Here is a 20,805-nt window from a genome sequence, read left to right as displayed (position 1 = left end):
AGGAGGGGCTTCCACTTTGACCTTGCCTGGCTCTCTTGCTCCTGGGCCCGAAACGCGTTCAGAACCTGGTAACCGGACCCTGGATAGCTTCGGGGAAGCTCTGGGTGGCCGCCTCCCGGGCTGCGCCGGGGGACCGCTGGGTGGCCGCCTCCCGGGCTGCGCCGGGGGACCGCTGGGTGGCCGCCTCCCGGGCTGCGCCGGGGGACCGCTGGGTCGCCGCCTCCCGGGCTGCGCCGGGGGACCGCTGGGTCGCCGCCTCCCGGGCTGCGCCGGGGGACCGCTGGGTCGCCGCCTCCCGGGCTGCGCCGGGGGACCGCTGGGTCGCCGCCTCCCGGGCAGCGCCGGGGGACCGCTGGGTGGCCGCCTCCCGGGCTGCGCCGGGGGACCGCTGGGTCGCCGCCTCCCGGGCTGCGCCGGGGGACCGCTGGGTCGCCGCCTCCCGGGCAGCGCCGGGGGACCGCTGGGTGGCCGCCTCCCGGGCTGCGCCGGGGGACCGCTGGGTGGCCGCCTCCCGGGCTGTGCCGGGGGACCGCTGGGTGGCCGCCTGTCGGACCGCGCAGGGGGACCGCTGGGTCCCGGCCTCCCGGGCTTCGCTGGGGCACAGATGGGTCGCCGCCTGTCGGACTGCACTGGGGGACCGCTGGGTCGCCGCCTCCCGGGCAGGAGGCTTCTCAGAACCTGGAAGAAGAACAACGAGAGGAGGTCGCACCTGTGTCCCACATACTCTCCACATAGGAGTTACCCCTTCGGGCTGCAGGGGTGGGAGCCCGGAATCAGAGAACGAGGTCAATTTGCTCCTCTGGATCCCTTGCAAAGAGGAAACCCTCTTCCAGTCGAATTAAGAGGATGAGACCGCTGCCCCGGCACAGCCAGGACGCAACAGAATCCCTCCCAAGGAACCCGGGGCCTGCCTAGGGTACCTTTCATTGTTCCCGGCCCCGTACTTTGCGCCCGGAGTTGGCGGTGATAGTCGGCCAAGTTCATGATCATCGTGTATACATCCTTCTGGTAATAAGGCCGTCCAAATATCAAGATCTCAGCCTCGCCGTCCGGGTCCCACTGATTAACGTGAAGCAGGGTCTGCGACACACACTCGACATGCGGGATGTGCTCTCCGCCCAGGCCTGCGCAGGAAGCAACGAGGTCCTGAGCAGTGGGGCCTGGGAAGGGAGGCAGCGGGGGGCCCGCATGCGAGCCAGAGCCGCGAAGAAGCTGCCTGGGCGCGGCCAGCCTGCGGTGAGGGGCGGCCTCGGCCTCACCGCTCGGGCCCGCTCACCGAAGATTGCTTCCACCAGCCAGGCCTCCAGGTGAATTGCCCTCGGACTCTTCAGGTACTCGGAGTGAAACCAGTAGGGCCGCTTGGTGAGGTTACCGAGCACCTCGAAGAGCGTCCCTTCTCGCTGCTCCAGCTGAACGAGCGTGGGAAACCGCTTGGGGGCGGCCATGCCGCGGCGAGCCTCGCAGGGGCCCGTGGGTCCTCTGCCAACCGCCTGCCGCGCGTCAGACCCGCCGCCGCAAGGGCCCCCCGGCCTTATATCCAGGGCTTTCGGCAAGCCCCTCCCCCACCCGCTCCCTCCTCATTGGACTCCAGGTCTCGCCTCCGAAGCCCGCAGCTAGGGCTTCTTCCCCGGAAGGCGCAGCTGCGCTGGGGCGCGCGCCCAGGGCGCTCTCGCTGGGCGGTAGCATCTGGATCCTACCGCTTCCCCGCGCGCCAGCCTGGAGGCCACAACCGGGAAGCTGCGGAAGCCTTAACTGTGGACGCTGGGCGGCCAGGACAGCACCGGAGACGAAGGGAAGATCCAACGTCGGGCCGACAGCTTTCAGAGGAGCGAATCGGTATTTGCAGAGACCCGGGTGCCTTTCAGACAGTTCTAATGGGACCAGTTGAGCGTTCCCGAGGGGTTGGAATAAACTTTAATGGAAAATCTAATTAAGTACGTCGGAAAAACAAACGCTCAAGGAGCAGAAAAAGGTATTCGGAGGCCAAAGTAAGCTCCTCCCCACTTCCTCCTGGACCCTGACCACTGAGCACCCTCCCCAGAGGCCACTGCATTTCCCGCTTCGGCCTTAGCCTGTTAGAGACGGCTGCGCACACCCAACAGCGCCTGGTCCGTGTGGTTTGCACCCCAGAGGGAAATCCCTTGAAACTAACACGATCATAGCTCCATTTCTTGATTTTTCTGTCCAGCTGAAAGCATTGCCTATTAACTGCTGCCCAGAGTATTAAAAATTCTCCTGTCCTTTTATCTCTAATTCTTTCTGTGTCCTTTTATCTATAAAGGAAGCACTCTCAAATATGTTTAATGAGCCTAATGGTTTATTCTGATTTGTTCAGGGCAGTAGATAAATGGAAGCCAGCAAAATCGGATAGTAAATTTGGACTGAGTATCACAGATAGAGCCGTAATAGAAGCAACTTAATATCGTTTGTAAATAAGATACAGAGTTCGACATATTCTACTGGAGAGTTCTCACTATACTCTCCCTCAGGTCGTCCCCTCCCTCAGGCTTCAGGATTCAGACGCACTGTGCCCCCTCCCTCGCGGGTTACACTGAGACCTAAGAAATGGGAAGTCCCGACAGTCGTGCAGGGCTGGAAGCGGCCGCGAGCGGCCTGTGGCAGAGGGTGGCTCAGTGAGTGTCCCTGCTCATTGCTCTTGGCCCTAAGCCAGCCTGAGATCAGCTGCCTGGCTAGGCCTCCAGGAAGGGCGGGGTCGCGCTGAGACTGAGCGCCAGGCTCGCTCATCGGCCCTTGGGGTCCCCAGAGCCCCGTGGAAAGAGCGCACCCTTTCCGACCACCGTGGCCTGCACGTGGCCGAAGCCGAGGCGGAGCAAGTGGAAATAGAAGAGTGCGTCGGCCTCCCGGGCTCCCACTGCCGCGGAGGCCTGGCAGGCGCGGGTGGTGGCCGGAGCCCGCAGGCTCGCGGGGCCCCCGGGGACGCACGTCGGGGTGTCGCTGCCTGGGCCCGTCTTCGGAGCGAGTCGGGCCGGGGACTTTCCAGGCGGTGGGCCTCGCGCCTGAGTCCCTGGTCGCCGTCCTTGCTGGAGTCTGCGCTGCGCTTAGGGCCGGGCTTGCGGGCTCCACTCCGCCCGGCGTGACCCCCACTCGCCACCCTCCCTGCGACGGCGCTTTGCGGGGCGCGGCTCCGCGCCCGCTCTCCTCTCCTCCGAGGGGGAACCGGGGACTCCTGGACTCGGCAGTGCCCCACGCGCTGGGCGACGCGAGGTCGCGATCCTCGGCGCCCGTGGAAGGAAAGGCGCGGGCCAAGGGTCCGCAGGTTCCGGCCGCAGGCGCCCTCACAGCCGCTTCCGGAGCTCCTCCACCCCCGGCCCCGCCGCTCCGTCTCCCCCGGACTCTCGGCTCGGGCACTGCCGCAGTCTTCGGGAGCTCCGGAGCCAGAGCCGGAGCCGGGAAGCACGTCCCCGGACGTGCGTCGCGGGAACCGGGCGCTGGAGGCCTGGGCGTTCCCGGTGCTGGGTTCTCGGGAGGCGAGGTGCAGGCGCCGGGCGAGTCGCGTCCGGAGACTGGAGAAGCCGCCCCGGGTGCCGGCGGTGGCTGTGTTTCCAGACCCAAGCGCTAAGCTCGTGGGGGTCGTGCCCGCTCCCCGCGCGCAAACCTTGGATCAGACCCAGTGATGGTCTAGAATCTTCGCACAGGGGCGAAGGAGGGGGAAGACAGACTGCTCATGGGGGTCTGGGCTGCGGTGACTGCTCTGGGCCTGGGGGAGCACTTCCGGGAAACTCTGGTAAAATCCCGCGCCCGTGGCAGGGCGGAGGGTCGCTGGCCTTTTCCTCAGAAAGAGGAGGGAGGAATGGGCGTTGCCGGTACTGCCTTTACTGTGGCAGCGTCCGCGGGATTCTGCAGACTTCTCTCAGTTTGGCCCTGCCCCAGGGGCCCTGGGTCAGTTCCCGAGTGATGGTCCAGATGAAAGGCCGCTGTGTGTCCTCGGGCTGCAAGGCGTGACCCTCTGGGGACCGTGCCCAGCCATGTGCTCGGGGGTCCCCTCGGGCTCACACTGACACGCCAAGGGGTACGGATGGCTGGAACTCCAGGTGTGGCTGACCAGGAGGTGCCCTGAGTTTTCCAGAAGGCCCAGAGGAAGAGCCCTGGCTACCTCTGGTTCAGTGCACCTGGCACGTACCTGCCTGACCTCTGAGTTCCGTGGTGGGGGGACATCGTGAGCTCCCTGCCAACTGCCCACTTTCCATGTTCCCTGCCCAGCAGTCTATGTACTCAGAGTGGGAGAGAGGGAGCATCCCCTCCCTCTGGCTGAACCTGAGGTTCCCACCTGCTTCAAATGAGAAGCTGCTGGCAGGTAATATTTGGGATTGAGAGTGAATTTTAAGTGGTTTCGTCTCATGTGTACTCACAGAGCCAGGCTCGGAAGCTAAAGGTGGGCCTGGAGACACAGAAACAACTGCTTCCTGGGGATAAAAAAAAAAATTAAGATAGGAATCCCTATCCCCCACGCAGGAAGGAGTTGGTGGCACCTTTTTGAGGAGGGCTCAGGGAGGGGGAATCTAACTCCCCTTAGTAAATCCCACTACTCTCCTACCAGCAATTTGAATCTGCACTTCTAGGTTCAACATCTGTTAATGAAAAATCAATCCAGAGTCACTTCTCCCAGTGGCAAGGCAAACAGCTGAGAATCCTTGATAGGAGTGGGGAAATGGGTGCCTATAAACTGCTGATGTGCCACACCTGTGCTGATTCTAAGCGTACACAAACTCCTTAGAAAGGATGTTAGTCATCAGTATACAAATTTGTTTGATAGTCATACTTTTTGAGTCTGTAATTTAAGTCCCGGTTGTTTATTGTATAAGTTTGTACCGTGTTACAAGTTTGAAATAAGTGTGTATAATTACGCAGGCTCCTCTCTAATACTCTTAAGTTGGACGCAATCCTGTGCTCATCTATCTGCTTCTTTAAATACCATATTGAGGGACTTCCTTGATGGTGCAGTGGTTAAGAATCTGCCTTCCAGTGCAGGGGACATGGGTTCGATCTGTGGTCTGGGAAGATTCCGCATGCTGCCAAGCAGCTAAGCCCGTGCATCACAACTACTGAGCCTGTGCTCTAGAGCCCGTGCGCCACAACTACTGAAGCCCACACGCCTAGAGCCCGTGCTCCGCAACAGGAGAAGCCACCGCAACGAGAAGCAAGGAAGAGTAGCTCTGGCTTGCCATAACTAGAGAAAGCCCGTGTACAGCAATGAAGACCCAAGACAGCCAAAAATAAATAAATAAATACCATGTTGAACTTCCAGCCAAAGAAATGGTGTGTATATGGGGGGTGGGGGTATTTAGAAACCATGATAAAGGAAGTCCTCACTAGGGGATGGTTTACACTTTGTTTTTCCCTCAGAAGAGTTACTTTTTATTAGCTGCCTGACACATTAGTACTTTAGTTCCCTTTCATTGAAATTGAGAACTCCGGAAGAGTAGAAAGAATTCTGTGTATCCTTCACTGAGAACCAACTGTTGATATTTGTCACACTGATTCCCTCCCTCCCTCTCTCTCGCTCTCTCTATTTATATATAATTTGGGGGGTTCATTTTTGTGGGGTGCTGAACTATTTGTAAGTGAACTGGAGATATCAACACTTTACATATTTCAACATGTTTCTTGTTAGAACAAGGACCTTTTCTTATGTGATAAAGGCACCACACTCTAGAAATTGTATATTATAGAACATAGTTAAATACTATTTTACAGTGTAGTCCATGTTAATATTTCCTCCACTGTCCTGAAATGTTCTTTCTCTGTCTTTGATTCAGGGTTTGAATCATGCATAGCACTTGCTTGTCTCTTTATTAATAAGATGATCTTCTGCTTTTTTGTTTTCATGGCTTTGACAAACCAGTAGTCCATTGGTCCCATTGTTGGTGATGCTAATTGTGGGCTTTGGTTAAGGTGGCATCTGCCCTCCAAGTCGCTATTGTGAAGGAATATTTTCTTCTTTGTCATTCGTAATCTATGGGCTAGGCTTTCCAGAACTCTTCAATATCCAGTTAATAACCTTTCTTTGATAGTTAGCCACTGATTATTATCTGAATTGCTTACACTGGTGGCTGCAAAAGAACAACCAACCCACAGGTTTTGATTGCAGGTGAAGAGGTCTGCCCTAATAAGTGGCCATGAAGGCTGCTGAGGGGACATTAGATGTTATCAGAACATGATCTTGGGAAAAGCCAGCTTCATCTCTGTCTGTGAAGCCCTAAATATTGAAACACCCCCCCCCAATCGGGTAGATCTAGTACAGTGTTTAAAGTAATCTGGTTTTTAAATGAATAAAACAAGTTTGTTTAGGGCCTGAAGGCCGGACCACATAGTTTAGGCCACGTGAGCTTCGAAATCCGGGTAGATTCCAAAGTTCCAGACTCAGGGGCTTCAAGGAACGTGAACCGTGGGGCACTTCAGAGCCCTCATCAGGACCCTGGAAGAAAATGAATATCGGAATCTCATTTTCCTCTTTGTTAAGTGGCTGGAGTGACTCCTCAGATCCCTGAAGTTGCAGGGGTCGCCCTGCAGTGAAGTCCCGGGGTCCGGCTCCCTTAGGCCAAGGAAAGACACGCCCTCCTTTGGAACGGGGAAGGCAGGGACTCGATTTGGCAGCTGGGTGGCCGTCGCACCCCCAAACCTGTACTGCTTGCCGAGGTTGAGGTCCAGCCACTGGTTCTAGAATAACAAGGGTTTCTAGCGCCGTCTCCCCACTCACTCCCAAGGTGAAGGGATTCTGGTGCAGAGGAAACGAGACAAAGCAGGTGGGAGCCCCAGTCAACTCGGAGACAGCTGGGCCAACCCGCGCTCGGGAGCCGGAGGTGGGGCTGGGAAGGGCCCTAGACAGTCAACCGGAGACCAAGGCGGCACACGGCGTCCGGGGCGTGGCGAGTGCGGGATTGCGCTGCCGGGCCTGAGACCAAGGCGGCGCGGGGCGTGCGGGGCGTGCGGGGCGTGCGGGGCGTGCGGGGCGTGCGGGGCGTGCGGGGCGTGGCGTGGCGTGTGCGGGATTGCGCTGCCGGGCCAGAGCGGACCGGGGACAGGGCCTGAATGGGGCGGGGCGGGGCGTGGCCTGGACGCGGGTTGTCCAGGGGCGTGGGGCGTGGCCCGTCTAGGTACTTAACTTTCCGCCGGAGGCATCTTTCCACCCAGTCTAGGTCCCAGCTCCTAGCAAGCTTGGTTTAGACTCCCTGAAGATGGGGAAGCTGCCCGCGCGGAACGACATCTCACCTTGGGTGGGGGCTCCCGAAGTCTTGAAGGAGCCCGAGGTGTTCCAGGTCCAGACGGGGCTTGTGGAAGCCGTGTTCGGTGAGTGAGCCCAGTCCTGACCCGGGTGCCCCGGCCCTCCTGGGCCTGAGCGCTCATCTTCTCACCTAAACAGGCCCCGACGGATCTCGAATCCCATTCGTCGAGCAGGTGGGCACAGTCATGCTCCAGATGAAGGGTCTGGAATCTTCGGACGTCGCCGAAGTCATGGTTTACGGCTCTTACTTGTGCAAGTTCCAGACCAAGTGGATGCTCCAGTCCGTGGCCTAGCGGCACCGCCAGCAGCACAAGCAGGTTGAGAGGCCTCATGAGCAGGTGCCCTGGACCTGCCTGTGCAGGCGGCCTGGCTCCCTCCCCTGCAGCCCTCCTCACCCCTCCCTAACTATCCCCTCCGGGCAACCACCAACAGCACCTCGGCCAGCACCCACCCGGGGAGGCCCCTGTGTCCAGGCTGTGCCCCAGACTCCTTGGCAGTACCAGCCCTCGGTCCTAGGGACCCTGGAGTAAGGCTGTGAGAGGTGGCCGGGGCTGGCCTCCTGGGGCGGGGCCTCCCCACCCGCCATGTTGGAATGAGCCCAGTTGGCCTCAGGTTCTGAGGTTCCCGAGAATCCCAGGCCCAGGACGCCTAGCTGGGAAGTCCCGGAAAGGAACCCTGGAAAGAGTCAGAGAACTGTTCAGGCTCTTACCCTCTCCCCTCACACTGGGCTGCTGTGGCTTTCTGGTGCAGGGACGCTGCAACCTGAGGAAGCCACGACTTCGCTCGACCTAGCTCCGCGGATGAAGGGAAGCCAGTTTGCAGCCAGACCAACCGGTGGAGAGGGGGCTGCAGCCAGAGCTGCAGGGGGCCTGGTTCAAGCTCTGCGCCAGCCCGACAAGGAACACCCAGCGGGCTTCTGGTCCCTGCCTCTGCCTCTAAGTCCTCCTGTCCTTCCCCCCAAGGTTGCTAATTGCAGAATAAAACTGTAAGCGGTTTCTTGTTGTGTCTTGCTGTGTAGTTGAGGTGTTGGAGATAACATCACAGGTGAGGTGGCCCTGGAGCTTAACCCTTAGTGAAACCCCGAAGGCTAGAAAGAGGTCCCGGAGCACAGGGGGAAAAGGGTCTGGAGAGAACAAGGAAAAGAGTCTAGGAGTCAAGTTCTGAGATGCAGCTCTGACCGAAAACTCAGGCAACCTAGGAGAGATGCGATCTTCTGGCAGTGAGGGTTTCATAGCCTTGTAAACTAAACTGGAGCCTGCTGTCTGGGTGCTCGTTTGCATTCAGCCTCCTGCTGCACAGTATGTAGGTCGCAGCGTGAGGCAAAGTCAGCCTCACAGATAGGTATACAGGAAAGGAGAGCCTCACACAGACCCCTTGTCATGGTCTCTGGAATTCTCCACCACACTTACAGAATTGCTGCCCTGGCCTCCGAAGGGTAAGTGGGATTAGGGTGGAGGGAGCATTACCATAGGTGGGGCTCACTCCTGAGGGTAGAGGGGCCATCAGAACGGGGGCTACAGTTTTCCCCAGTAGAGACCAGCCTGGTAGTTCACAAGCCGGAATGAATCCCCTCAGGGAGCTTTCTGGCCCTATGACCTTAGCCACATTCACCCTCCTACCCCCTGTCCCTGCTCAGGTTCTAAATTGAAGATAATAGCATCTGACTCATGCGAAGTTGTGAGATTTACATAGGGTACTTAGAGTGAGCATCACACCAGAAACAAGTGTTGACTATCTTTTGGAGCAATTGAACAAAAATGGGGGAGAAAAACCAGCAAGGAGCCATTTTCTGCAGGAGGCATGTGGCCCGTCCATCAGACAGCCGTTCTCGTTCTCGCTCAGTAAATGAATGGCACCAACATTTGGGCCAGTGGTTCAGGCCCCAAAGTAGAAGCCATCCTTGATGCTTGCGCACCCAAAAGGACTCCCTGCTCGAGCCCAGTCAGCTTGACTTCCAACCTGAGCCCCTCCTGCACCTGGACCCGGTCCAGCTGCCCACCCCACCCCGGCACCAACCTGCCTTGCCAGAACTACTGAAAGAGGCTCCTATCAGGCCTCAGGGGGGTCTCTTTTAGTCATCTCACAGTCGGCTCCTCTGCCAGACTTAATTCTTACAAGGTTAATCAGATGGCCCCTCCTGCAAAAGGAACTCCAAAATTCTCCAAAGTTTTCCAGCCAACCTAACCCAAGCTCCTGGCCCTGACGTAGAACGCCCTGTGTAACGTGCCACCTGCCTGCATCTCTGCTGCACATCCGTATCCTTTAGCTGCCCCTCAAACAAACCGTCTTGTTACCACTTCAGGGTTTTTATTTTTTGCTCTTCTGCCAAGAACACTTCTCGCTTGTTTTAGTTATTTATTTATTTATTTTGCTGTACGCGGGCCTCATTGTTGTGGCCTCTCCCGTTGCGGAGCACAGGCTCCGGATGCGCAGGCTCAGCGGCCATGGCTCCCGGGCCCTGCCGCTCTGTGGCACGTGGGATCTTCCCGGAACGGGGCACGAATCCATTTCCCCTGCATCGGCAGGCGCACTCTCAACCACTGCACCACCACGGAGGCCCCTCACTTGTTTCCATTAAATTTTTTGGCCACACCAGGTGGCTTGCAGGATCTTAGTTCCCCAACGAGGGATTGAACCCGTGCCCCCTGCAATGGAAGTGCAGAGTTCTAACCACTGGAACACCAGGGAATTCCCTCTCATTTTTTTTGAATGATTCTGTTCCCTTCCTCCCGGTGGTCCATGTTCCCTCGAGTTCCGCTCCTTCCCCACTGTCTCTGCTTGACCTACTTTAATTTTGTTCATGGCATTTTAAACATGATTGACAAGCTAACCTTTCGCCCCACTGGAATGTCAACTCTAGAAAAGCTGAGATTTAAAAAAAATAGACAGTATGTAATATTACATATTGAGGACAGTTTTCTAAGACAAGGACGCCGGCTTAGTTGCTTGAGTTTGGATCTTGGGTTAGCCTCTTTAGCGATGGACCCATGAGCCTTGTTCTTTGGTTCCCCGTTGTAGTAGGATAAGATCTGTCGCATGCGTTGTAGTGAGGATATCAAGCCTTAGAACAATGTCTGACACCATGGGCAATCAGACATGATTTCTTGAATGCATGAAGGACAGGCTGCAGGACTGGAGCTGGATTGCTCCCTCCCAGGCTTATGGAGGAGGGACTCCAGCCTCCAGCCCCTGTTCTCACATTGAAGGCTCCGTGAGGGGAGCTGGGAAGTTCTTTGTCAAGGACACTGTTTTCCTGCCTCCTGGAAATGCAGGATGGTGTGTGTGTTTCCTGGTGTCTTTGGAGGCAATACAGCGTTCAGGTCACCAGGAAGTAAAGGTACATTTTGGCATGCTATTGAAGTTCATTTAGAGGAGAGGAAGATACCCTATTGGCATCCTGACACCCTCTCTTCCAACCTTTGAGAATTGCACCAGCACTCTGGCCTGGAAGTCATGGACCACTCAGGACAGCTCCTGCCCAGAATTTTGGAGGAGAAATCAGTCCCACCTTTCCCACATCCCCAAGAAATGATGATTGTTAAAACCATTGGCCCTCTGATTTTGAAGAACTAGACACACAGAAATGACTTTCCTCCTGTTTGGAGGGTCAGGAGGGACAGTTGGCTCAGCTCCGTGTGGAAAGAGGCCAAGAGTATCTACAAAGGTTGACCTGCCTTGCAGACTGGTTCCTTCCCGGTAAGAAGAGCTGATAGGCTCTCATGGGACAATTGTTGGGTGTCAAGATCAGAGGCTATTGCAGGGCCCAAGATGCTACAGGTCAGGGAGGGGCTCGTGTTGGGATCAGGTGGGGTGTGGGCAGGGGGCATCTCGGTTTCCAGGGAAGAGACTGCCTCCGATCCTGGTCACCTCAAGGGGATCCCTTGTGGCTTTGGGCACATTTTGAATGCAAGGGCATTGGCAAGATACTTCTGGATACCTGTTAACAGTTGCAACAGTTCCCTACAATCTCACCCAGGGACGCCTGCAAACTTTTTGTTTTTTCTGATCTGTTAGGTGAACAGTCTCCCTTTTGTACTTCTTGCTTGAGTCTCCTTATGGACGAACAGTTGTGGCCCCCAAATTAGCCTCAGCCAGGGCACCCTTTAAAGAATCAGTTGGCAGTGAATGATTGTGTGTGGACATATAAACTGTAAAGTTATGAACCCCAATTTGGCAGTGTAGAGGGGGCATAAAAAACTGCCCTTGCCCTTAAGTCTAGAAATTCCCTAAGGGCAGTGCTTCTAAATGTAGAAGACAGCTTTAGGTTGGTTAATCTGTGTCAAAAGTATCAAGCTTGGAAATTTAAGACTGTGCTATAAATTCCATGCATGCCCTGGACTGAAGATTTTTCAGCACTAAAAAAATAAAATAAATAAATAAATAAATAAATAAAATCCTAAGCAACACAAGACTTTGAGCAAATACATAGAAAAGTTTTGGAAATAGTAACCTGAACCTTAAAAAGAAATGGTTGTCTTGTGGTGGTCCTTTTTTTTTGAGTTTGAAGCTCTTGATCAAATTTCCGCCAAGGGTAAGCGAAAGGGCAACACAACCACTGCAGAGGGTGTGGGTTCGATCCCTGGTGGGGAAAGTAAGATCCCACATGTTGCATGGTGCAGCCAAAAAAATAAAACTAAAAAGAAAAAAAAAGTCAAGGCACAGTTATATGTTTTTTTTTTTGACGTAAGGCTGTACATCAAATGAGGTATTATTGAGAGTTTACACAATCCAGATCTAAAGGCCATGTGACTCCCTTATGGAGATCAAGAAGGAATGTTACCTTTTAAAGAGTTGTCCCAGTGATCTTGGGAGAATGTTGCTCTTTATGGTTGAGCGGGTATTTCTGCAGATGGGGGAGCTCTGCTGATGCATATTGCTGATACACGATGCAGAGCAGAGGGGAGAGAGGAGGCCAAAGGGCACAGAAACTTTTTTGTGTTTAAATTTTTCTTGTCTTGTAATGAAATGCAAATTTCACTTCACAATAGGTAAGGTGCATCTCAACGGAATAATTCCAGTGAGCCCAGACTCTCACATCTTCTCATTCAGAAAAAAGCACTAATATCCTTAACTTGAGATGTCTGTGTTTTGTTATTAGTGGTAGTCTTCTGATGCTCAGCTACATTTTTTTGTTTCCACAGAAACTCCTATATATCCTGTCTCCTCCAATACCTCTTTGGAGAAGTTCCTCAGGGCTCTCTGAGAGGCTGTTTCTGGGCTACAGTCCTCAGCAATGCCCCAAATAAAACTTAATTCTTAACTTTTAGGTTGTGCACTTTCTTTTGTTCAGGAGACATCTCCATCAAATCTCTATCAATGGTCAAGCTTCTCTTCTAGCACTTCAAGGTGGGCAGTGGGCTGAGAGTTACCTCACTCCCACCCCGGCTCCTAAGACTCTTTATTTTTTAGAAGAGTTTATGTTCACAGATAAATTGAGCAGAAAGTACAGAGAGTTCCCATAACCCCCCTGCCACACACTTGCCCAGCCTCCCTAACTACACACATCCTTTACCAGAGTGCCAGCTACCAGCTGGCACTGCCATCTGCCTCTGCAGTCACGAGCCACTGCAGCCGCTGACCTTCAGCACCCCCTGAAAGGAGTCCAGGGTGGAGATCAGGGGTGAAGCCCTCTGTGCTCTGGGAAAAAACGGGCAAAACAGGTCTTCAAATAGTTATGTATTTTTAGGAGACGATTTCATGAGCCCAGTTCTTGCATCTCTTCATATGTAGAAAAGCACTGAAATCGTTAACGGTGACGTCTGCTCCTTGGGGCTAGCAGCCAGCCTCTGCCTAAGTGTGTGCTTGACTGCACGTGCCCCCTTCACTAACATCACGTACATACTGCCATTCCCCTCACCTCTTTGGAGCAGTTCCTCTAAGCTACCTGAGAGGCTGTCTCCCGGGCTGTAGTTCTCATTTGCCCCAAATAAAACTTAACTCACACCTCTCACGTTGCGCATTTTCTTTTTTTCAGTCCACCAGAGAGGTAATCTGTTAGAAAGAGATGAGTCTACATTGACATGTAATTAGCACTGAGAAAGTCCATAGTGTACATCAAGGTTCACTCTTGGTGTTTTTTTTTTTTTTTTTTTTGTGCGGTACGCGGGCCTCTCATTGTTGTGGCCTCTCCCGTTGCGGAGCACAGGCTCCGGACGCGCAGGCTCAGTGGCCATTGCTCAGGGGCCTAGCCGCTCCGCGGCATGTGGTATCTTCCCATATCGGGGCACGAACCCGTGTCCCCTGCATCGGCAGGCAGACTCTCAACCACTGTACCACCAGGGAAGCCCAGCAATCTGGTTTTTAAATGAATAAAAGAAGTTTGCCTGAAGGCCGGACCACATGGTTTAGGCCACGTGAGCTTCGAAATCCGGGTAGATTCCAAAGTTCCAGACTCAGGGGCTTCAAGGAACGTGAACCGTGGGGCACTTCAGAGCCCCCATCAGGACCCTGGAAGAAAATGAATATCGGAATCTCGTTTTCCTCTTTGTTAAGTGGCCGGTGTCCCCTGAAGTTGCAGGAGTCGCCCTGCAGTGAAGTCCCGGGGTCCGGCTCCCTTAGGCCACGGCAAGACACACCCTCCTTTGGAACGGGGAAGGCAGGGATTCGATTTGGCAGCTGGGTGGCCGTCGCACCCCCAAACCTGTACTGCTTGCCGAGGTTGAGGTCCAGCCACTGTTTCTAGAATAACAAGGGTTTCTAGCGCCGTCTCCCCACTCACTCCCAAGGTGAAGGGATTTTGGTGCAGAGGAAACGAGTCAAAGCAGGTGGGAGCCCGAGTCAACTCAGAGACAGCTGGGCCCACCCGCGCTCGGGAGCCGGAGGTGGGGCGGGGAAGCGCCCTAGGCAGTCAACCAGAGACCAAGGCGGCGAGCGGCGTGCAGGGCGTGGCGAGTGCGGGATTGCACTGCCGGGCCGGAAACGGACCGGGGGCGGGGCCTGGATGGGGCGGGGCGGGGCCTGGATGCGGGTTGGCCAGGGGCATGGGGCGTGGGCGTGGGCGTGGGGCGTGGCCCGCCCAGGTACTTAACTTTCTGGCTGAGGCAACTGCCTACCCAGTCTAGGTCCCAGCTCCAAGCAGGGTTTTGTTTAGACGCCTTGAAGATGGGGAAGCTGCCGGAGCCGAACGACATCCCACCTTGGGTGGGGTCTCCCGAAGTCTTGAAGGAGCCCGAGGTGTTCCAGGTCCAGACAGGGCTTGTGGAAGCCGTGTTCGGTGAGTGAGCCCAGTCCTGACCCGGGTGCCCCGGCCCTCCTGGGCCTGAGCGCTCATCTTCTCACCTAAACAGGCCCCGACGGATCTCGAATCCCATTCGTCGAGCAGGTGGGCACAGTCATGCTCCAGATGAAGGGTCTGGAAACTTCGGACGTCGCCGAAGTCATGGTTTACGGCTCTTACTTGTGCAAGTTCCAGACCAAGTGGATTCTCCAATCCGTGGCCTAGCGGCACCGCCAGCAGCACAAGCAGGTTGAGAGGCCTCATGAGCAGGTGCCCTGGACCTGCCTGTGCAGGCGGCCTGGCTCCCTCCCCTGCAGCCCTCCTCACCCCTCCCTAACTATCCCCTCCGGGCAACCACCAACAGCACCTCGGCCAGCACACACCCGGGGAGGCCCCTGTGTCCAGGCTGTGCCCCAGACTCCTTGGCAGTGCCGGCCCTCGGTCCTAGGGACCCTGGAGTAAGGCTGTGAGAGGTGGCCGGGGCTGGCCTCCTGGGGCGGGGCCTCCCCACCCGCCATGTTGGAATGAGCCCAGTTGGCCTCAGGTTCTGAGGTTCCCGAGAATCCCAGGCCCAGGACGCCTAGCTGGGAAGTCCCGGAAAGGAACCCTGGAAAGAGTCAGAGAACTGTTCAGGCTCTTACCCTCTCCCCTCACACTGGGCTGCTGTGGCTTTCTGGTGCAGGGACGCTGCAACCTGAGGAAGCCACGACTTCGCTCGACCTAGCTCCGCGGATGAAGGGAAGCCAGTTTGCAGCCAGACCAACCGGTGGAGAGGGGGCTGCAGCCAGAGCTGCAGGGGGCCTGGTTCAAGCTCTGCGCCAGCCCGACAAGGAACACCCAGCGGGCTTCTGGTCCCTGCCTCTGCCTCTAAGTCCTCCTGTCCTTCCCCCCAAGGTTGCTAATTGCAGAATAAAACTGTAAGCGGTTTCTTGTTGTGTCTTGATGTGTAGTTGAGGTGTTGGAGATAACATCACAGGTGAGGTGGCCCTGGAGCTTAACCCTTAGTGAAACCCCGAAGGCTAGAAAGAGGTCCCGGAGCACAGGGGGAAAAGGGTCTGGAGAGAACAAGGAAAAGAGTCTAGGAGTCAAGTTCTGAGATGCAGCTCTGACCGAAAACTCAGGCAACCTAGGAGAGATTCGATCTTCTGGCAGTGGGGGTTTCATAGCCTTGTAAACTAAACTGGAGCCTGCTGTCTGGGTGCTCGTTTGCATTCAGCCTCCTGCTGCACAGTATGTAGGTCGCAGCGTGAGGCAAAGTCAGCCTCACAGATAGGTATACAGGAAAGGAGAGCCTCACACAGACCCCTTGTCATGGTCTCTGGAATTCTCCACCACACTTACAGAATTGCTGCCCTGGCCTCCGAAGGGTAAGTGGGATTGGGGTGGAGGAAGCATTACCATAGGTGGGGCTCACTCCTGAGGGTAGAGGGGCCATCAGAACGGGGGCTACAGTTTTCCCCAGTAGAGACCAGCCTGGTAGTTCACAAGCCGGAATGAATCCCCTCAGGGAGCTTTCTGGCCCTATGACCTTAGCCACATTCACCCTCCTACCCCGTGTCCCTGCTCAGGTTCTAAATTGAAGATAATAGCATCTGACTCATGCGAAGTTGTGAGATTTACATAGGGTACTTAGAGTGAGCATCACACCAGAAACAAGTGTTGACTATCTTTTGGAGCAATTGAACAAAAATGGGGGAGAAAAACCAGCAAGGAGCCATTTTCTGCAGGAGGCATGTGGCCCGTCCTTCAGACAGCCGTTCTCGTTCTCGCTCAGTAAATGAATGGCACCAACATCTGGGCCAGTGGTTCAGGCCCCAAAGTAGAAGCCATCCTTGAGGCTTGCGCACCCAAAAGGACTCCCTGCTCGAGCCCAGTCACCTTGACTTCCTACCTGAGCCCCTCCTGCACCTGGACCCGTTCCAGCTGCCCACCCCACCCTGGTACCAACCTGCCTTGCCAGAACTACTGAAAGAGGCTCCTATCAGGCCTCAGGGGGCTCTCTTTTAGTCATCTCACAGTCGGCTCCTCTGCCAGACTTAATTCTTACAACGTTAATCAGACGGCCCCTCCTCCAAAATTCTCCAAAGTTTTCCAGCCAACCTAACCCAAGCTCCTGGCCCTGATGTAGAGCGCCCTGTGTAACGTGCCACCTGCCTGCATCTCTGCTGCACATCCGTATCCTTTAGCTGCCCCTCAAACAAACCGTCTTGTTACCACTTCAGGGCTTTTATTTTTGCTCTGTCAAGAACACTTTTCACTTGTTTTTATTAAATTTTTTGGCCACACCAGGTGGCTTGCAGGATCTTAGTTCCCCAACCAGGGACTGAACCCATGCCCCCAGCAATGGAAGTGCGGAGTTCTAACCACTGGAACACCAGGGAATTCCCTCTCATTTTTTTGGAATGATTCTGTTCCCTTCCTCCCGGTGGTCCATGTTCCCTCCAGAGTTCGGCTCCTTCCCCACTGTCTCTGCTTGATCTACTTTAATTTTGTTCATGGCATTTTAAACATGACTGACAAGGTAACCGTTCGCCCCACTGGAATGTCAACTCTAGAAGAGCTGAGATTTAAAAAAAATAGACAGTATGTAATATTACATATTGAGAACAGTTTTCCAGGACAAGGACACCAGCTTGGCTGCTTGGGTTTGGATCTTGGCTTAGCCTCTTTAGCGATGGAACCATGAGCCTTGTGCTTTGGTTCCCCGTCTGTAATAGGATAAGATGTTTCGCATGCGTTATAGTGAGGATATCAAGCCTTAGAACAATGTCTGACACCATGGGCAGTCAGACGTGATTTCTTGAATGCATGAAGGACAGGCTGCAGGACTGGAGCTGGATTGCTCCCTCCCAGGCTTATGGAGGAGGGACTCCAGCCTCCAGCCCCTGTTCTCACATTGAAGGCTCCGTGAGGGGAGCTGGGAAGTCCTTTGTCAAGGACACTGTTTTCCTGCCTCCTGGAAATGCAGGATGGTGTGTGTGTTTCCTGGTGTCTTTGGAGGCCATACAGCGTTCAGGTCACCAGGAAGTAAAGGTACATTTTGGCATGCTATTGAAGTTCATTTGGAGGAGAGGAAGATACCCTATTGGCATCCTGACACCCTCTCTTCCAACCTTTGAGAATTACACCAGCACTCTGGCCTGCAAGTCATGGATCACTCAGCCCAGCTCCTGCCCAGGATTTTGGAGGAGAAATCAGTCCCACCTTTCCCACATCCCCAAGAAATGATGATTGTTAAAACCATTGGCCCTCTGATTTTGAAGAACTAGACACACAGAAATGACTTTCCTCCTGTTTGGCGGGTCAGGAGGGACAGTTGGCTCAGCTCCGTGTGGAAAGAGGCCAAGAGTATCTACAAAGGTTGACCTGCCTTGCAGACTGGTTCCTTCCCGGTAAGAAGAGCTGATAGGCTCTCATGGGACAATCGTTGGGTGTCAAGATCGGAGGCTATTGCAGGGCCCAAGGTGCTACAGGTCAGGCAGGGGCTCGTGTTGGGATCAGGTGGGGTCTGGGCAGGGGGCCTCTCGGTTTCCAGGGAAGAGACTGCCTCCGATCCTGGTCACCTCAAGGGGATCCCTTGTGGCTTTGGGCACATTTTGAATGCAAGGGCATTGGCAAGATACTTCTGGATACCTGTTAACAGTTGCAACAGTTCCCTACAATCTCACCCAGGGACGCCTGCAAACTTTTTGTTTTTTCTGATCTGTTAGGTGAACAGTCTCCCTTTTGTACTTCTTGCTTGAGTCTCCTTATGGACGAACAGTTGTGGCCCCCAAATTAGCCTCAGCCAGGGCACCCTTTAAAGAATCAGTTGGCAGTGAATGATTGTGTGTGGACATATAAACTGTAAAGTTATGAACCCCAATTTGGCAGTGTAGAGGGGGCATAAAAAACTGCCCTTGCCCTTAAGTCTAGAAATTCCCTAAGGGCGGTGCTTCTAAATGTAGAAGACAGGTTTAGGTTAGTTAATCTGTGTCAAAAGTATCAAGCTTGGAAATTTAAGACTGTGCTATAAATTCCATGCATGCCCTGGACTGAAGATTTTTCAGCAATAAAAATAAATAAATAAATAAATAAATAAAAAATTAAAAAAAATCCTAAGCAACACAAGACTTTGAGCAAATACATAGAAAAGTTTTGGAAATAGTAACCTGAACGTTAAAAAGAAATGGTTGTCTTGTGGTGGTCCTTTTTTTTTGAGTTTGAAGCTCTTGATCAATTTTCCACCAAGGGTAAGCGAAAGGGGAACACAACCACTGCAGAGGGTGTGGGTTCGATCCCTGGTGGGGAAAGTAAGATCCCACATGTTGCATGGTGCAGCCAAAAAAATAAAACTAAAAAGAAAAAAAAAGTCAAGGCACAGTTATATGTTTTTTTTTTTTTGACGTAAGGCTGTACATCAAATGAGGTATTATTGAGAGTTTACACAATCCAGATCTAAAGGCCATGTGACTCCCTTATGGAGATCAAGAAGGAATGTTACCTTTTAAAGAGTTGTCCCAGTGATCTTGGGAGAATGTTGCTCTTTATGGTTGAGCGGGTATTTCTGCCAGTGGGGGAGCTCCGCTGATGCATATGACTGATACACGATGCAGAGCAAAGGGGAGAGAGGAGGCCAAAGGGCACAGAAACTTTTTTGTGTTTAAATTTTTCTTGTCTTGTAATGAAATGCAAATTTCACTTCATAACAGGTAAGGTGCATCTCAACGGAATAACTCCAGTGAGCCCAGACTCTCACATCTTCTCATTCAGAAAAAAGCACTAATATCCTTAACTTGACATGTCTGTGTTTTGTTATTAGTGGTAGTCTTCTGATGCTCAGCTACATTTTTTTGTTTCCACAGAAACTCCTATATATCCTGTCTCCTCCAATACCTCTTTGGAGAAGTTCCTCAGGGCTCTCTGAGAGGCCGTTTCTGGGCTACAGTCCTCAGCAATGCCCCCAATAAAACATAATTCTTAACTTTCAGGTTGTGCACTTTCTTTTGTTCAGGAGACATCTCCATCAAATCTCTATCAATGGTCAAGCTTCTCTTCTAGCACTTCAAGGTGGGCAGTGGGCTGAGAGTTGCCTAACTCCCGCCCCGGCTCCTAAGACTCTTTATTTTTTAGAAGAGTTTATGTTCACAGATAAATTGAGCAGAACGTACAGAGAGTTCCCATAACCCCCCTGCCACACACTTGCCCAGCCTCCCTAACTACACACATCCTTTACCAGAGTGCCAACTACAGACTGGCACTGCCATCTGCCTCTGCAGTCACGAGCCACTGCAGCCGCTGACCTTCAGCACCCCCTGAAAGGAGTCCAGGGTGGAGATCAGGGGTGAAGCCCTCTGTGCTCTGGGAAAAAACGGGCAGAACAGGTCTTCAAATAGTTATGTATTTTTAGGAGACGATTTCATGAGCCCAGTTCTTGCATCTCTTCATATGTAGAAAAGCACTGAAATCGTTAACGGTGACGTCTGCTCCTTGGGGCTAGCAGCCAGCCTCTGCCTAAGTGTGTGCTTGACTGCACGTGCCCCCTTCACTAACATCACGTACATACTGCCATTCCCCTCACCTCTTTGGAGCAGTTCCTCTAAGCTACCTGAGAAGCTGTCTCCCGGGCTGTAGTTCTCATTTGCCCCAAATAAAACTTAACTCACACCTCTCACGTTGTGTATTTTCTTTTTTTCAGTCAACCAGAGAGGTAATCTGTTAGAAAGAGATGAGTCTACATTGACATGTAATTAGCACTGAGAAAGTCCATAGTGTACATCAAGGTTCACTCTTGGTGTGTTTTTTTTTTTTTTTTTTTGCGGTACGCGAGCCTCTCACTGTTGTGGCCTCTCCCGTTGCGGAGCACAGGCTCCGGACGCGCAGGCTCAGCGGCCATGGCTCACGGGCCCAGCCGCTCCGTGGCATGTGGGATCTTCCCATATCGGGGCACGAACCCGTGTCCCCTGCATCGGCAGGCAGACTCTCAACCACTGTACCACCAGGGAAGCCCAGCAATCTGGTTTTTAAATGAATAAAAGAAGTTTGCCTGAAGGCCGGACCACATGGTTTAGGCCACGTGAGCTTCGAAATCCGGGTAGATTCCAAAGTTCCAGACTCAGGGGCTTCAAGGAACGTGAACCGTGGGGCACTTCAGAGCCCCCATCAGGACCCTGGAAGAAAATGAATATCGGAATCTCGTTTTCCTCTTTGTTAAGTGGCCGGTGTCCCCTGAAGTTGCAGGGGTCGCCCTGCAGTGAAGTCCCGGGGTCCGGCTCCCTTAGGCCAAGGCAAGACACACCCTCCTTTGGAACGGGGAAGGCAGGGATTCGATTTGGCAGCTGGGTGGCCGTCGCACCCCCAAACCTGT

At 53.9% G+C, this 20,805-nt stretch overlaps 3 protein-coding genes across 3 annotated transcripts; 2 read left to right on the top strand and 1 right to left on the bottom strand.

Annotated features, from left to right (window-relative positions):
* Window positions 1-58: 58 nt before the first annotated feature.
* KHDC3L (KH domain containing 3 like, subcortical maternal complex member) lies at window positions 59-1,445 on the bottom strand. Its single transcript, XM_060114556.1, has 3 exons — window positions 1,277-1,445; window positions 945-1,124; window positions 59-678 (listed from the first exon to the last, which is right to left on the bottom strand). The coding sequence occupies exons 1-3, from the start codon at window positions 1,443-1,445 to the stop codon at window positions 59-61; spliced, it is 969 nt and encodes a 322-aa protein (XP_059970539.1).
* A 5,751-nt stretch (window positions 1,446-7,196) lies between these two features.
* Window positions 7,197-8,050, top strand: LOC132500379 (developmental pluripotency-associated 5 protein-like). The gene is made up of 3 exons (XM_060115390.1): window positions 7,197-7,308; window positions 7,382-7,581; window positions 7,994-8,050. Exons 1-2 carry the CDS (start codon window positions 7,197-7,199, stop codon window positions 7,534-7,536), a joined length of 267 nt encoding a protein of 88 aa, XP_059971373.1. The 3' UTR covers window positions 7,537-7,581; window positions 7,994-8,050.
* A 6,294-nt stretch (window positions 8,051-14,344) lies between these two features.
* Window positions 14,345-14,684, top strand: LOC132500412 (developmental pluripotency-associated 5 protein-like). The gene is made up of 2 exons (XM_060115409.1): window positions 14,345-14,456; window positions 14,530-14,684. The coding sequence occupies exons 1-2, from the start codon at window positions 14,345-14,347 to the stop codon at window positions 14,682-14,684; spliced, it is 267 nt and encodes an 88-aa protein (XP_059971392.1).
* Window positions 14,685-20,805: the final 6,121 nt, after the last annotated feature.

The sequence above is a fragment of the Mesoplodon densirostris genome, chromosome 12, assembly GCF_025265405.1.
Source record: "Mesoplodon densirostris isolate mMesDen1 chromosome 12, mMesDen1 primary haplotype, whole genome shotgun sequence".
NCBI lineage: Eukaryota > Metazoa > Chordata > Mammalia > Artiodactyla > Ziphiidae > Mesoplodon > Mesoplodon densirostris.
The sequence above is the reverse complement of the archived record's forward strand: the minus strand, read 5'-3'. Positions and strand labels throughout refer to the sequence as shown.

What these genes read in the sequence shown, in the direction of transcription:
- KHDC3L (XM_060114556.1), bottom strand. Translation starts at nt 1,445, where the DNA reads ATGGCCGCCCCCAAGCGGTTTCCCACGCTCGTTCAGCTGGAGCAGCGA. An exon ending in GCTGGTGGAAGCAATCTTCG is followed by an intron (nt 1,125 to 1,276) that starts GTGAGCGGGCCC and finishes CTTCCTGCGCAG; the next exon opens with GCCTGGGCGGAGAGCACATC. An exon ending in CCGCCAACTCCGGGCGCAAA is followed by an intron (nt 679 to 944) that starts GTACGGGGCCGG and finishes TTCTTCTTCCAG; the next exon opens with GTTCTGAGAAGCCTCCTGCC.
- LOC132500379 (XM_060115390.1), top strand. Translation starts at nt 7,197, where the DNA reads ATGGGGAAGCTGCCCGCGCGGAACGACATCTCACCTTGGGTGGGGGCT. An exon ending in GCTTGTGGAAGCCGTGTTCG is followed by an intron (nt 7,309 to 7,381) that starts GTGAGTGAGCCC and finishes TCACCTAAACAG; the next exon opens with GCCCCGACGGATCTCGAATC.
- LOC132500412 (XM_060115409.1), top strand. Translation starts at nt 14,345, where the DNA reads ATGGGGAAGCTGCCGGAGCCGAACGACATCCCACCTTGGGTGGGGTCT. An exon ending in GCTTGTGGAAGCCGTGTTCG is followed by an intron (nt 14,457 to 14,529) that starts GTGAGTGAGCCC and finishes TCACCTAAACAG; the next exon opens with GCCCCGACGGATCTCGAATC.